Here is a 15,841-nt window from a genome sequence, read left to right as displayed (position 1 = left end):
GTTTTTCAACATTACATACTGGTACCCGTTCTACTTAAGAGAAATTAGCTCAAAGGGAATTGTATATCTGACCATGTACACCATGTTGTATTTTCATACACTTTTGACATTCCCTCAATGTATATTTTGACCATTCAATGATATTATTCTAAAATATCAGCCATATGTGCATGTTTAGGTCATTAAAAAGTTTACTTACTTGGTTTTGAGTTCAGTGTCCCATTCTGATTAGTTTTGGGGTTATGTTCTTGAGTAGTTCAAATATCAGRACTTGCCAGTGCTCTTGTGATAAGTCTCCATTTGGRCCTTTAATAYATAGAAATCTGTTAAATTGCTATCAACAACAATTCATGAGTAGCAGAGCTTTAAAGCATGCATTATCATTATGCTGCTATTTAGGAATTTTTTACTTAACTTGATTTTAAGTTGGGATYCATGGCAACTATGTGCCCTCCAAAGAATCTGTGGATTTTCATGACTTCCATGCAGAGGATGCTTTAGGTTGAAACGTTGCATTTCTTCATAAGTGATGTACAAAACAGGTTATAGCATGGCAAAATGTGACCGTAATTAAGAGAAAGTAAAAAATGTATTTGATCATTTTAATTTTAAACACAGACAGAATACACCATGGAGGGAATAATACTGTTTTTAGATCTATAAAAATACATCTTAAACAGTTAATCTTACAGCAAGCCTATGATTTAGTGTTCTATTACAATACTTGATTTTGAGACACAGTCCATCACAATACTTGTGCGTATCATTAGCGGAGCATTAACATTTTAAATATCTGTTTCATCACAATTTCAAACAGTTACAGAAGCACCAGTGCATACCACACACAGGGYAATTCCACGRTAACAGAACRATTTTTMACTTTAAAATGTATGCCAAACACAAACCAATGATTGCAAAGAATGAGAAACTGATTCTGTTACCTAACTTTGCATCTGCACTCTTCAAGTAAATGTGTTTTGTGGAAATTGTTAAAACTAGTTCTTGTGCATAAAGTTGAATGGTTTGATTAASTTTAATCATTGGTTTTTACATTTTAAAGTGAAATATCTGAATCTCAGCATCATTGTGGAATTGCCCAATAACAAGTATCACTTTGCAGATTGCTTATCATAGGATGAATCCTTAATTGAGTTGTTCACAGAGCTCTTATGTCATGCAAATCTTGTATGGATGACAATGGGAGATTTGTTCAAAGCTAGTTCTAAGCCCAGAGTTTCCCATTATATTCTGAGGTTCCTAAGGCTGCGTTTAGACAGGTAGCCCAATTCTGATATTTTTTCCACTAATCACAGATCTTTTCACATCAGATCTAAGCATGTCACAGTATGTCAGATATGTATATAAGTCATCGGTTTGCCATTGATCACCCAAGTGCAGAGCTACTTTCTGAACCAGTGAGTCTGGTCCTACATCTCCAGGACCAGAACTCAGAGGACCCACACCTCAGTGAATTGGACAAAAACATATTCAGYGCCTAGCCATTCAGGAGTCTGTGTTCTCTGGGAGCAGGGCAGACTGGATGAATTCCTGCTTGTGAGTGCCATCGCAGTATGGTGGGTTAGCGGTGTACTTGCAGCCACACAGCCAAGTTTTGGAGTCCTTCTCAGGGATGAAGCGCAGAGGCATCAGGCCCTGGGCTTTAGTCTTGTGGGTTCCATCACAGAAAGGCTAAGACAGAAAGATGGGAGAAACAAGCCAGCGATTGAGGACCTCAAATTCTAAATTAGTTACTGCTGCTAGATTCTGTGGTCTTTACTGAATAATCTGCTGCGCTGGTATGCTAAAGCAAATCTGATCCAATTCCACATTGGGATCATGACAGAGTTCAATGAACATGTTTCATTGAAAGCAGAGTGATGGGCGCATGGTGACCAATGTAAAGCATGATTGTAGTGCCCTCACCTGTTTCTTGCTGTGTCCACAAGTGCACCACGAGTAACGCTTTCCCCCTACAAGCTCCACCTTGAAAGGCTTTTTGGAAGCGATGACAGGCTCACTGGATAGACTGGAGAGCTGGACCTGTAACGATAAGTTTCAGATTTAGGGTAGCAAAACTGATTTCCTTTATGCAAATTCAGTGAATGCATCCTACAAATGCCTGTGTGTGGTCAGCAAACAAGAACATGGAAAATTATATTACGGCAGATAACAATAAATCACTTCCTCCCAATGCTATAGAGTAGGAGTAAATCCTCACCTCACAACATTGTAACCCACCATTTGACTTGCAGGCTACCGTTGCAACATTGTAACCAAAGACAACTTGTTTACATGCAAAAGAGAGGTTGTGTTTTGTAGTTGTTGACCATGTGAAACTTCTTCCTTGAGACTTAATCGTTTGCTTACCTTTGGGGCGGTAATAATCGGCCATGTCCAAGGTTGTATCAAGGTTGCAGAAACTAATTTGCGCACTCTGTCTGACATGATCGTGTTCATATTTGGTTGTGGGTGCGTGCTATTAAGTAGCCTGCGGCTGCTACTCTGTGGTCTGTATATTGTTATTTACAACCAAATAAAGCCTTCAAAATCAACTTATTCATATTAGTGACAGACAATTTGCAACAAAATGAAAATGGCATCAAAAACAAACAACCAACGTTAGCTGAACTTGAGATAAGGACGAGCGGAGACTTTGTGTAGCTAACAGCTGGTCATGTAGAGGTGGCTTCCGGGAATTAGTCACGTGAGACGCTGCATGCGCTTCTCTCCAACCAAGATGCGCAGCATTGAGGGGATTCGATTATCTGGCCCGGTTTTTCCTGTTGGAAAGAGTTTCACCGGGTGAAAAGTGAATTAGTTTGGAACTGGGCTGCTTCCTGAGCTTGCAACCTGGACTCCGGGGTATATGTATATGTAACATAGTAAACGTAATCCGGGATACTCAATTAGTATACATGACATTTCGATTGGTATGTATTAATYTGCAGATATCCATAATCCATTTTGTATAATACGTTACGGATTACAATTCGTATAATATGTTACGAATTGCAATTCGTACAACATGTTACACAATTTTTTTTTTTTTGTAGCTAATATTAGCTAGGTGGCAACCGAGAGGTAGCCTGGCGGTTAGAGAGGTGAGCCAGTGGCCCGGAGGGTTGCGAGTTTGAATCTCAGGTCCGACTGGAAAAATCTGTGAGCTGGCAACCATTGGTTGCTGGCATCAAATTCCTAGATACCATTTGCCTGCTGTTGTGCCCCTGAGAAAGGCACTTAACCCTCACAACAACAGCTCCCCGAGTGTTCAGTGTGGCTGCCACCCCACACCTCTCCAAAACCGGTGTGTTTCTCGGAGGGGTAGGGTTAAAWGCAGAAGTCAAATTTTGGTTATATTTTTTTACACATTAACTTAGTTTAAGAATGATCATCATATATCAGCTATATGAACTTGCCCGACGCCAGCATGTTAGACAAATATGAATACAACATATTTTTTTGATTTGTCGCAGTAGGCCTATTTCACTATCCTTGCATCATGTCTTGCCTCCAGTTTGAGCTCAGGCTCCTTGATGATTTCCTTTGAACATGAACATGAGCTTTGTTCTATGTAGGCCAAAAGTCACTGTCTTCTTTTAATATCTACATCGCCTGACTGTTTCTCAAAATAATGCATGGTTTAAGGAATAAAAAATAAGAATGACACAATGTGTATTGAAATAGTAGGCTATTATTTATTACCTTATGGACAGTGACAAAACATAAATGTCTTTATCCATTTATCATAAATAAAATGTTTGTCAACAAGTGATTTATGAACAATGAATATAGGCAGTACAGTATAAGGAAGTTAGCTGCTTCATGACATTTTTTTTATTTTAAACACTTTTTTTCACTGAGCTGACTAGATGCTAGAAGATGACTTTGAAATGTGTGCCATCACAGTAAGGTACATTTTTGGTTAGCTTACAGGCACACAGCATAAGGGTGCTGTCCTTCTCGGGAGTGAAGTGTCGTGGAGAGATGCTGGGTGCTTGAGTCCTGTGAGCACCGTCACAGAAGGGCTGACAGAGAAAGGGCGAGAGAGAGAGAGAGATAGCGAGACTGTCAGAGCTATTGTTTCACTGATTTAATTTGTAAATTATAGCACAGATTACAATCTGAAACATTATTCTCATGTAGAAGACCTAAAAATAGCATATAGGCATAAATCCCCTCTGCTGGAATAGGAAAGGGTTAATACTGCGTACATTTTGGCTCATCAGTCCTAACCCTTCTTTATTTATTTTTTTACATTCCATGCTTTGAACTAGAACTCTGCTASACGACCTGAGCTCGACAGGCCCCGACATTATACATCGGGTTAGTCGGGCCTGTTTTTTCATCAATAACTAGGGTACAGGCTAGAGTCCTGCACAGGCAGGAATTTTAAGCMAAAGTGCTYTACYTTGAACATTMWATGCCTAACACTCACCTGTTTCTTGCTGTGTCCACATGCACACCAGACGTAGCATTTGCCTCCWGTCACTTTCACCCTGAAAGGCATCTTGGCAGCAACAACTGGCTTTATTGATCTGAGTGGAGCATTGCATCTGAGGAAGTAGTAGTTTAGTCACACAATAATAGAGCATTGCTTAGTCTTGTCATATGACAGAAGTGTTGATCCTGGCACTGAGAACTCACGGTGCAGTGGTTCCCAAACTGTAGCAGCCCCCCCCCATTAAACAAAATATTTAAAAAATGTCATCTTGAAAGTTGTAATAGTAGAATGCGAAATTGGATAGTGCATCATCAGTATTCCTCTTGTCATGTCAGTCATTGCATACCTTAGAGAGCTACAGTCGTATGAAAAAGTTTGGGCACCCCTGACAATTTCCATGATTTCCATTTATAAATAATTGGGTGTTTGGATCAGCAATTTCATTTTGATCTATCAAATAACTGATGGCCACAGTAATATTTCAGTAGTGAAATAAGGTTTATTGGATTAACAGAAAATGTGCAATATGCATCAAAACAAAATTAGACAGGTGCATAATTTGGGCACCCCAATAGAAAAATCACATCAATATTTAGTAGAGCCTCCTTTTGCTAAAATAACAGCCTCTAGACGCTTGCCATAGCCTCTAATGTGTCTGGATTCTGGATGAAGGTATTTTGGACCATTCATCCTTACAAACATCTCCAGTTCAGTTAGGTTTGATGGTTGCCGAGCATGGACAGCCCGCTTCAAATCATCCCACAGATTCTCAATGGTATTCAGGTCTGGGGACTGGGATGCGCCATTCCAGAACATTGTACTTGTTCCTCTGCATAAATGCCCGGGTAGATTTTGAGCAGTGTTTGGGTCGTTGTCTTGTTGAAATATCCAGCGCGGCGTAACTTCAACTTTGTGACTGATTCTTCAAACTTATTCCCAAGAATCTGCTGATATTCAGTGGAATCCATGCGATCCTCACTTTAACAAGATTCCCAGTACCGGCACTGGCCACACAGCCCCACAGCATGATGGAACCCCCACCAAATTTACTGTGGGTAGAAGTGTTTTTCTTGGAACGCTGTGTTCTTTTGCCGCCATGCATAACGTGCAAAGTGCGCTGAATGTTGAACGATGCACAAATGACACCATCTGCAGCAAGATGATGTTGTAGGTCTTTGGAGGGTGGTCTGTGAGCTGGTTTTGACCGTTCTCACCATCCTTCGCCTTTGCCTTCCAATATTTTACTTGGCCTGCCACTTCTGGCCTTAACAAGAACTGTGCTGTGGTCTTCCATTTCCTCACTATGTTCCTCACAGTGGACACTGACAGCTTAAATCTCTGCGACAGCTTTTTGTAGCCTTCCTCTAAACATAATGTTGAACAATCTTTGTTTTCAGTCATTTGAGAGTTGTTTTGAGGCCCCCATGTTGCCACTCTTCAGAGGAGAGTCAAAGAGAACAACAACTTGCAATTGGCCACCTTAAATACCTTTTCTCATGATTGGATGCACTTGTCTATGAAGTTCAAGGCTTAATGAGCTCACAAACCAATTGTGTGTTCCAATTAATCAGTGCTAAGTAGTTACAGGTATTCAAATCAACAGAATGACAAGGGTGCCCACATTTTTGCATAGCCTATTTGCACATCTGATTTAATTTCATACAACTTAATATTGCTACACTAAAAATCTTTGTCTGGACAATACCCAGTACTCAGCTTTTATTAGAAAATGAATGCCATGCCACTGTGATCATTTTCTGTGACGACAGAGTAAATTATTATGCAGCCTCAGAGGGGTGCCCAAACCTTTTCATACGACTGTATTTAACAGAAATGTCCAGATCAACTAGCCCATGTCAGCTAACGTTTTTAAGCTAGGTTTTTTAGTCCAAAGATTTGTAGTAATGGTCAAGTCACTCAATATTAGATGAATACACATTAGAAATGGCAAAATGTATAGAATTACAACAAAATTTGCTTTAAAACGGCAAAATAATTATCTGCACCCAATGACAAATGTGTAGAATTGCAGAAAAAAGCTGCAAATATGCAAAATGTTCTCTCCTTTGGGGGGGGGGGGGGCGCATTTTCCCCAATGCTGGAAGGGGGGCTGAGTTAAAAAGTTTGGGAACCCCTGCCATGGTGGACAATCTTTTTTGTTCCAACCCAGCACCACGAAAACGTACTAAAATAATGTAACTTGGAATTTAATAGCCTCTTCAGTGGACCTGCCAAATGACTGTTGAACTTTGCTTTAGCTCAACTATTTTCATTAAGGATTGAGATGTAATGGCACAATGCTGCTTCACTAATTTAAAAAGTTACAATTTATTTATATAGCCCTTCTTACATCAGCTGATATATCAAAGTGCTGTACAGAAACCCAGCCTAAAACCCCAAAAAGCAAGCAATGCAGGTGTAGAAGCACAGTGGCTAGAAAAAACTCCCTAGAAAGGCCAAAACCTAGGAAGAAACCTAGAGAGGAAACAGGCTATGAGGGGTGGCCAGTCCTCTTCTGGTTGTGCCGGGTGGAGATTATAACAGAACATGGCTAAGATGTTCAAATGTTCATAAATGACCAGCATGGTCAAATAATAATAATCACAGTAGTTGTCGAGGGTGCAACAGATCAGCACCTCAGGAGTAAATGTCAGTTGGCTTTTCATAGCCGATCATTGAGAGTATCTCTAACACTCCTGCTGTCTCTATAGAGTTGAAAACAGCAGGTCTGGGACAGGTAGCACGTCCGGTGAACAGGTCAGGGTTCCATAGCCGCAGGCAGAACAGTTGAAACTGAGCAGCAGCACGGCCAGGTGGACTGGGTACAGTAAGGAGTCATCATGCCAGGTAGTCCTGAGGCATGGTTCTAGGGCTCAGGTCCTCCGAGAGAGAGAAGGAAAGAGAGAATTAGAGAGAGCATACTTAAATTCACACAGGACACCGGATAACACAGGAGAAATACTCCAGATATAACAGACTGACCCTAGCCCCCGACACATAAACTACTGCAGCATAAATACTGGAGGCTGAGACAGGAGGGGTCAGGAGACACTGTGGCCCATCCGATGATACCCCCGGACAGGGCCAAACAGGCAGGATATAACCCCACCCACTTTGCCAAAGCACAGCCCCCACACCACTAGAGGGATAGCTTCAACCACCAACTTACCATCCTGAGACAAGGCCGAGTATAGCCCACAAAGATCTCCGCCACGGCACAACCCAGTCAGGAAGACCACGTCAGTGACTCAACCCACTCAAGTGACGCACCCCTCCTTTTCACTACCATATGAATGGCATTTCTGTGCCATGGGTGAATAAGGTGTGTTCTCTAATGACTATGCAGGTTTTCTTTGAACAGTTGCCCTTCCTTAAACCACTATGAACAACATACATGTTGTTATTTCATATAGTGCCTTATAATTAGTCTTTAAATGCTAGAATCTAGATTTATATGTTTTTTTTATTCAAATGCACATGTCAACAGTGATACTTTAATACTCATATTGTCTATTTCAAGTATTTTAGTGAGGCTTTACAGAGAGGCTGGAATCCAGATCGCCACAGAAAGCTGACAAAAGGTGTTATTCTATAACTACTGCACTTGCAGTCAAATCTCACAAGCGACCTACTTACAAAAATGGATTTGCCTTGAGTTTATACATATGCTTGAACTGGTAACAGCTGCAAATAGCCGAGGTTGCCTCAAAATTGCCATGGTCCCATTACGCATTGTTCCTATGATCACGTTTATTCTTCCTGAAGCGGCACGCGAGCGTCTTTGTAGACGTCCTGGTTTTTAGTAAGGCTGCCTCCTAAGAAAAGTCAGACAAAACAATCTACAGTAGCTTTCACTTCACCCTTTTCACAAAAAAATGAATTAAAAAGACAAGTTAGACCGCCCACAACAAGTATCAACTTCCAAATGGGTTTATATCACCAATGACAATGATTGTTGCGATATTTTGTAACACAGACAGGTAAGCTATTGGCCTATAAATGTAAAAAGACACCCCAGGGCGAGGTCCACTTCCATACAAATCAAAATCAAATAAAATTTTATTAGTCACATACACATGGTTAGCAGATGTTATTGCGAGTGTAGCGAAATGCTTGTGCTTCTAGTTCCAACAATGCAGCTGTCAGGACCCGGTGCGAGAAACAGTCACTAATAATCGTCAGAACCCAGAAGATGAGGCAGACACAGCAGTACTAGAGATGGTGGTTTAATTAAAGAACAAAATCTTCAGGCAAAGAAACTAAATCCACAATGTCCAAAAATAAAGCCAAGAGGCACAAAATGGAAATCCTCCAAAATACAAAAGAAACTCCACAAAGTGGTAAAAAACAGCAGGGAAAAACAAACCTCAAAAGACTACCTCAATCAGATACGATCAAATAACTAAACCAGAGAACTTGAAAATCCAACAAGAGAAATATCTGTATAAACAAGGCTTGGGCTGGGGCTGGGTGCTACTTACAAACACTGAGCAAGGAACTAGGAAACACACAGGGTTAAAATACTAACAAGGGAACGACCCACGAGGTGCAAACAATAATTAGAGCAAAAAAACAAAGAGTACAAAAAAGGTGCAATGGGGACATCTAGTGACCAAAACCCAAAGTCTTGGCAAAACCTGACAGAATCCCCTCCTAGAACGCGCTCCTGACGTTCCTACACCTTCTCAGGGTGGAGGCCTGAACTGACGAATGAGGTCAGGGTCCAGTTAGGTCCTTGGCAGGGAACCAGGAGCGTCCTCGGGACCGTAGCCTTCCCAGTCCAGCCAGATACTGCCAGGCCGCTGCACCGGCGGGAATCCAGTATCCGGTGGAGGTATAATACAGCGACTGGCCACCGATGACACGGGGCGGAGGGGGAGGTCTGCCTGCTGGGATAAGGGAGAGAAAAAACAAGGTTTTAATAAAGAAATGTGAAATGTCGGATTGATCTAAGGGATCTGGCAAGTGCAGGCGAAAAGTAACGGGATTGACTCTCCTGGAAATCTTAAAGGGACCGATGAATCTCTGGGACAGCTTGCGAGACTCCACCCGTAGTGGTAAGTCTTTTTGAGAAGCCATACTCTCTGGCGGGGTACAGGGTAGGACCGGGACGGCGACGTCTGTTGTTCGTCGTTGGTACTGCTGAGAGGAACGCAGAAGATTAAGACGGTGCCTTCTTCCACGTAAGCCGACGGTCTGATGAACTCGAGGCTGAAGGCACTCTGACTTCTGCTCCTGGTCCGGGCCAATAGAGGAGCATAGCCAATGAACTACATTGCGGGGATATACCAGTGGAGGAGGAGCAAGGTGTTGTGCGCGTACTCGGCCCAAACAATGAAGGATGACCATGTGGACGGGTTGTTGGAAACCATACATTGAGGTGGTTTCCAGCTCCTGATTCCATCCTCTCAGTTTGGCCATTGGACTCCGGATGGTACCCTGAAGATAAACTGGCCGTGGCCCTATGAGTTGCAGAAGGCTTCCAAAACCTTGAGGCGACTGGGACCTCTGTCGGAAACCATATTTTGCGGAATGCCAAAGACTGAACACATGGTTAATCACCAACTCAGCTGTTTCCTTGGCAGAAGGTAATTTGGTCAAGGGAAAAAACCTGGCCGCCTTAGAAAACCTGTGTGTGATGACTAGGATCGTAGTATTACAATGGGACGGAGAAGGCCAGTAATAAAGTCCAACGAGATATGGGACCAGGGTCGGTGGGGAATAGATAAAGGGTGAAGGAGTTCTTGAGGGCGGAGGTGAGAAGATTTGCCCTGGCACAGCACACGGAACAGGCCTTGACGAAGTGGCAACGTCGTCCTTTTGGTGGGCCACCAGAACTTACCTGGATGAACTCCAAGGTGCGACTAGCCCGGGTGACAGGTGAGGCCGAGAGGAGTGCCCCCACAGAAGGACTTGGGACTTGCTGCCTTGGGAACAAACAACGATTGGCCGGACCTCCTCCAGACCCGGGTTCGATGGCTTGAGCTTGTTTCACGGTATCCTCCACTTGCCACGGATCGGAGCCACGATCTTAGCGCCGGAAGGACAGTCATGTCAGTATCTCTCGAATGGCAGGAAGAGTAGATTCGTGACAAGGCGTCCGGTTTGAGATTCTTCGACCCGGGTCTATAGGTGAGGATAAACTGAAATCGGCTGAAGAAAAGAGACCATCGAGCTTGTCTGGAGTTCAACCGCTTCGCCTGCTGGATATACTCCAGATTTTTGTGGTCCGTAAGCACTTGAAACGGTTTGAGAAGCCCCTCGAGACAGTGTCTCCATTCCTTCAATGCCATCTTAACCGCTAGGAGTTCACGATCCCCCACATCGTAATTCTTCTCGGCCGGGGTAAGCCGGTGAGAGAAGAAGGCGCAAGGATGAAGCTTCTTGTTCACCCTCTCTGAGACAGGACAGTCCAACCCCAACCCTGATGCGTCTACCTCCACCACAAAGGTTCATCCGCCGTTGGTAGTGTCAGGATGGGAGCAGAGAGGATGCGCTGCTTGAGTCCTTGAAGGCCGTCTCAGCCTCTCTTCCCCACAGAAACCTTGTGTTGCCACCCTGGTTACAGCTGAGAGAGGGGCTGCCACAGCTGAAGTTTCTTGATAGAACTTGCGATAAAGTTGGTGAAGCCCAGGAAACGCTGAACTTCCTTAACGGACTTGGGGTGGGCCAATCCGCTACGCCCTACTTCTTGGGGTCCATCTGGACTCGACCGGGTTCCACTATAATACCAGGAATTGTACTCGAGAGGAATGGAATTCACACTTTTCCGGCTTAACGTACAAATGGCTGTCTAGGAGGCGTTGGAGCACTTGTCTGACATGCTTAGTGTGTTCTTGAAGGGAGCTCGAAAAGATGAGGATTCATCCAAGTAAACAAACACGAAGATGTTAAGCATATCCCTAAGCACATCGTTTATAGCGCTTGAACACAGCCGGGCGTTGGTCAGGCCGAAGGCATCACCGAGTATTCGTAGTGACCAGTAGGCGTGTTGAAAGCGGTCTTCCCCCGTCCCGGGTTTGATCCGCACAAGATGGTATGCGTTCCGCAGGATCGCTTAGTGAAGCAACTGCTTCCTGGAGCAGCTCAAAGGCTGTGGCCATAGGGGTAGCGGGTAGGTTAGGACGGTTATGGCATTGAGTCCCGGTAGTCAATGCAAGGTCGTAATCCACCGTCTTTCTTGGCCACAAAGAAAAACCCTGCTCCGCCGCGGCGAGGTAGATGGACGCATGAGGCCTGCTGCCAGACGTCCTTGATGTGTATCCATAGCAGCTCGTTCGGGAGGAGAAAGGGAAAAGATCCGACCCCTGGGAGGGCAGGTCCCGGAAACAGGTCGATGGTGCAATCGTAAGGTCTATGGGGTGGTAGTTTGGTGGCCCTCTGTTTGCTAAATACCAGTTTGAGGTCATGGTAACACTCGGGAACTCGGGACAGGTCGATGGATTCTAGAGACTCGGAAGGGGAACCTTGGGAACTCGGGAAGATACAAGTGGCTTGGCACGTAGGACCCCCTGCTTGATAGTGCCACAAGACCAGTCGATGTGAGGGTTATGGCTGTGAAGCCAGGGATAACAAGGACGAGAGGGAACTCGGAACAGGATCAGATGAAAGTTCATCACTTCCTGGTGTTGGGAAACTGAAAGTCGCAAGGGGGTAGTGGCACGAGTGACAAGTCCAGATCCCAAAGGCTTCTATCCAACGTAGTAACCCTTATGGGGTCACTTAGGAGTTCAGAAGGAACGCCATTCTCCTTCGCCCAGACCCCATCCATGAAGTTACCTGCGGCTCCAGAGTCTACCAAGGCTTGAAGAGAAAACTCGTGGTCGTCCCAGGCAAGGGTAACTGGAATGAGCAGGCGGGAGTTGGATGGATGGAGGAGGTATGTTTCCCTTACAGTCCTCCCAGGCCTGCACGGGAAGTGCGTTCCCTGGAGCCCGGGACAGTGGAGCGGAAATGGCCCGGTTTGCGCAATATAGACAGCATGCTCCTCATCCGGCGGTCTCTCTCAGCCTGGGAGATGCGTCCAACTGCATGGGTTCTGGTGGAGCCAGCGAGAATAAAGGTGGAGACTCGGAGCTGAACCGATAGGAGCTAGGGTGAGCGGTCTACGGTTGAGTTTCTCTCTCTTCAGACGCTGGTCTATGCGTGAAGCCAACTTGATAGGACTCGAGGTTGTCCGGTGGTTCCCGAGTGCCAGTTCATCTGGATGGTGTCAGAAAGACCCTTCAAAAACACACTGTGAGCGCCTCGTCGTTCCAGCCACTTGCTGCTGCACAGTGGGAACTGGATGGCATAGTCCGTCACGCTGCGCCGACCTTGGCGGAGAGTCAGGAGCTGTTTGGCTGAGTCAGGGCCGTTGGTAGGACCTTGAAACACTCGCTTGAATTCTTCAGCAAAGGTAGAGTAGCTGGCACAGCAGGGACTTTGCATCCACACAGCAGTAGCCCAGGCTAGGGCTTTTTCCGAGCAGGGTGATGATATATGCTATCTTGAGCGGTCGGGTGGAAACGACGATGGTTCAGCTCAAAGGAGAGAGAACATTGGTGAAAAACCCCTTACAAACACTCGGATCCCCTGAGAACCGTTGGAGGCGGCAGACGAGGTTCAGCCAGGGGTTAACTGCCAGGGGCACTTGAATCGGATGAACTGGACAGAAGCGGTTGCCGGGAAAGTCGATCCGAAATCTGCTTTATGGACAGCATCTCTGACAGAAATTGAGAATGTCTAGCCATTAAGGCCTCTTGTGACCAGACAGCTTCGTGGCGTTGGACAGTCCCCTCGTGGTGGGACAGCATGGAAAAAAAATCCTGGGTACTGGCTGCTCTGGGTTCATTATAATGGCTCAGTGTTCTGTCAGGACCGGTGCGAACAGTCACTAATAACTGTCAGAACCCAGAAGATGAGCAGACACAGCAGTACTAGAGATGGTGGTTTAATTAAAGAACAAAATCTTCAGGCAAAGAAACTAAATCACAATGTCCAAAAATAAAGCCAAGAGGCACAAAATGGAAATCTCCAAAATACAAAAGACACAAAGTGGTAAAACAGCAGGGAAAAACAAACCTCAAAAGACTACTCAATAAATACACAAGAACTAAACCAAGAACATCCAACAGAAAATATCTGTATAAAACAAGGCTTGGGCTGGGGCTGGGTGCTAACTTACAAACACTGAGCAAGGAACTGAGGAACACACAGGGTTAAAATACTAACAAGGGAACGACCACAGGTGCAAACAATAATTAGAGCAAGAAAAAACAAAAGGTACAAAAAAGGTGCAATGGGGACTCTATGTGACCAAAACCCGAACAGTCTTGGCCAAAACCTGACAGCAGCAATATCTAACATGTAATCTAACAATTCCACAACAGCAACCTAATACACACACATCTAAGTAAGGAATTGAGTAAGAATATATACATATAACACGATCCCGAAGAGTTAAAGTGACTAGTGATGCATTCATTAAGGTCCAATGATTTCAAGTCTTATGTAGGCAGCAACCTCTCTGTGTTAGTGATGGCTGTTTAACAGTGTGATACGCTTGAGATAGAAGCTCTTTTTCACTCTCGGTCCACCTTTGATGCACCTGTACTGACTCACCTTCTGGATGGTACGGGGTTAACAGGCAGTGGCTCGGGTGGTTGTTGTCCTTGATTATCTTTTTGGCCTTCCTGTGACATCGGGTGCTGTAAGTGTCTTGGAGGCAGGGTATTGCCCCGGCGATGCGTTGTGCAGACCGCACAGGAACCGCTCTGGAGAGCCTTGCGGTTGTGGGCGGTGCAGTTGCCGTACCAGGCGGTGATACAGCCCGACAGGATGCTCTCAATTGTGCATCTGTAAAATTTTGTGAGGGTTTTTGGTGACAAGCCAAATTTCTTCAGCCATCACCAATCATAGAGGAAGATAGAGGCCTCTAGTGGCCAAAAGGCTGTTTTAGCATGGGCTGTGCCATTGAGGGTTTAAAATCAAATCAAACTTTATTTGTCACATGCCCTGAATACATGGCCTGAAGTATAGACCTTACCGTGAAATGCTTACTTAAAAGCCCTTAACCAATAGTACAGTTCAAGAATAGTTAAGGAAATATTTACCAAATAAGCTAAAGTAAAAAATTATAAAAAGTAACACAATAAAATAACAATAACAAGGCTATATCCAGGGGGTACCAGTACCGAGTCAGTGTGAGGGGGTACAGGTGAGTTGAGGTAATTTGTACATGTAGGTAGGGGTGAAGTGACTATGCATAGATAATAAACAGTGAGTAGCAGTGTACAAAACAAATGGGGGGGCATTTGATTAATTGCAGTCTTATGGCTTGGGGGTAGAAGTCTAGGAGACTTTTGGTCCTACACTTGGTGCTCCGGTACCTCTTGCCGTGCGAAATCAGAGAATTTTATGACACCGCCTATTGTATAGGTCCTGGATCGCAGGAAGCTTGGCCCCAGTGATGTACTGGTCCGTATGCACTACCCTCTGTAGCATCTTATGGTYAGATGCCGAGCAGTTGCCATACCAGGTGGTGATGCAACCGGTCAGGATGCTCTCAATGGTGCTGTCACGTTTTAAGGTAAGACCCAGATGCAGACTGTGTCGAAGTAACAATGTTTATTACAACAACAGGGGAAAAGGTACAGGATGGCAGTCAGGCTCAGGGTCAGGTCAGGCAGAGGTCGGTAATCCAGATTAGTGAGGCAAAGGTACAGGAGGGTAGACAGRCTCAGGGTCAGGACAGGTAGAAGGGTCAAAGCCGGGAAAAACTAGAAAACAGGAACGAAGACAGGAACAAGGGGAAAAACGCTGGTAGGTTCTACGAACAAAACGAACTGGCAACAGACAAACAGAGAACACAGGTATAAATACACAGGGGATGATGGTGAAGATGGGCAACACCTGGAGGGGGGTGGAGACAAGCACAAAGACAGGTGAAACAGATCAAGGCGTGACAGGTGCAGATGTCAAACTTTTTGAGGATCTGGGGACCCATGCCAAATCTTTTCAGTCTCCTGAGGGGAAAAGGTTTTGTCATGCCCTCTTCAAAACTGTCTTGGTGTGTTTGGACCATGATAATTYGTTGGTGATGTGGACACCAASGAACTTGAAATTCTCGACCCGCTCCACTACAGCCCCGTCGATGTTAATGGGGGCCTGTTTGGCCCGCCTTTTCCTGTAGTCAACAATCAGCTCCTTTGTCTTGCTCACATTGAGGGAGAGGTTGTTTTCCTGTCTCTTTGTCTCTTTCCACCATACTTCCAGCATTTTAAAGTAGTCAAATTAGTCAACTGGGTGGGGATTCCTATGGGTTGTAGCCACGATGGCGCTGCCCATGCTGTCACAGACGCTACAATGGTACAGATATAAAGAGGAGTCCTCTATCCAAGGGTGAAAGTAGAATTAATT

General features: G+C 44.8%; 1 protein-coding gene across 1 annotated transcript; it reads right to left on the bottom strand.

Moving 5' to 3' along the window:
- Positions 1-980: 980 nt before the first annotated feature.
- LOC111949725 (CDGSH iron-sulfur domain-containing protein 3, mitochondrial) lies at positions 981-2,693 on the bottom strand. Its single transcript, XM_023967106.2, has 3 exons — positions 2,368-2,693; positions 1,924-2,040; positions 981-1,689 (listed from the first exon to the last, which is right to left on the bottom strand). Exons 1-3 carry the CDS (start codon positions 2,455-2,457, stop codon positions 1,504-1,506), a joined length of 393 nt encoding a protein of 130 aa, XP_023822874.1. The 5' UTR covers positions 2,458-2,693; the 3' UTR covers positions 981-1,503.
- Positions 2,694-15,841: the final 13,148 nt, after the last annotated feature.

Source organism: Salvelinus sp. IW2-2015, linkage group LG1 (genome assembly GCF_002910315.2).
Source record: "Salvelinus sp. IW2-2015 linkage group LG1, ASM291031v2, whole genome shotgun sequence".
Classification (NCBI taxonomy): Eukaryota; Metazoa; Chordata; class Actinopteri; order Salmoniformes; family Salmonidae; genus Salvelinus; species Salvelinus sp. IW2-2015.
This window is presented reverse-complemented; position numbering and strand designations above follow the sequence as displayed.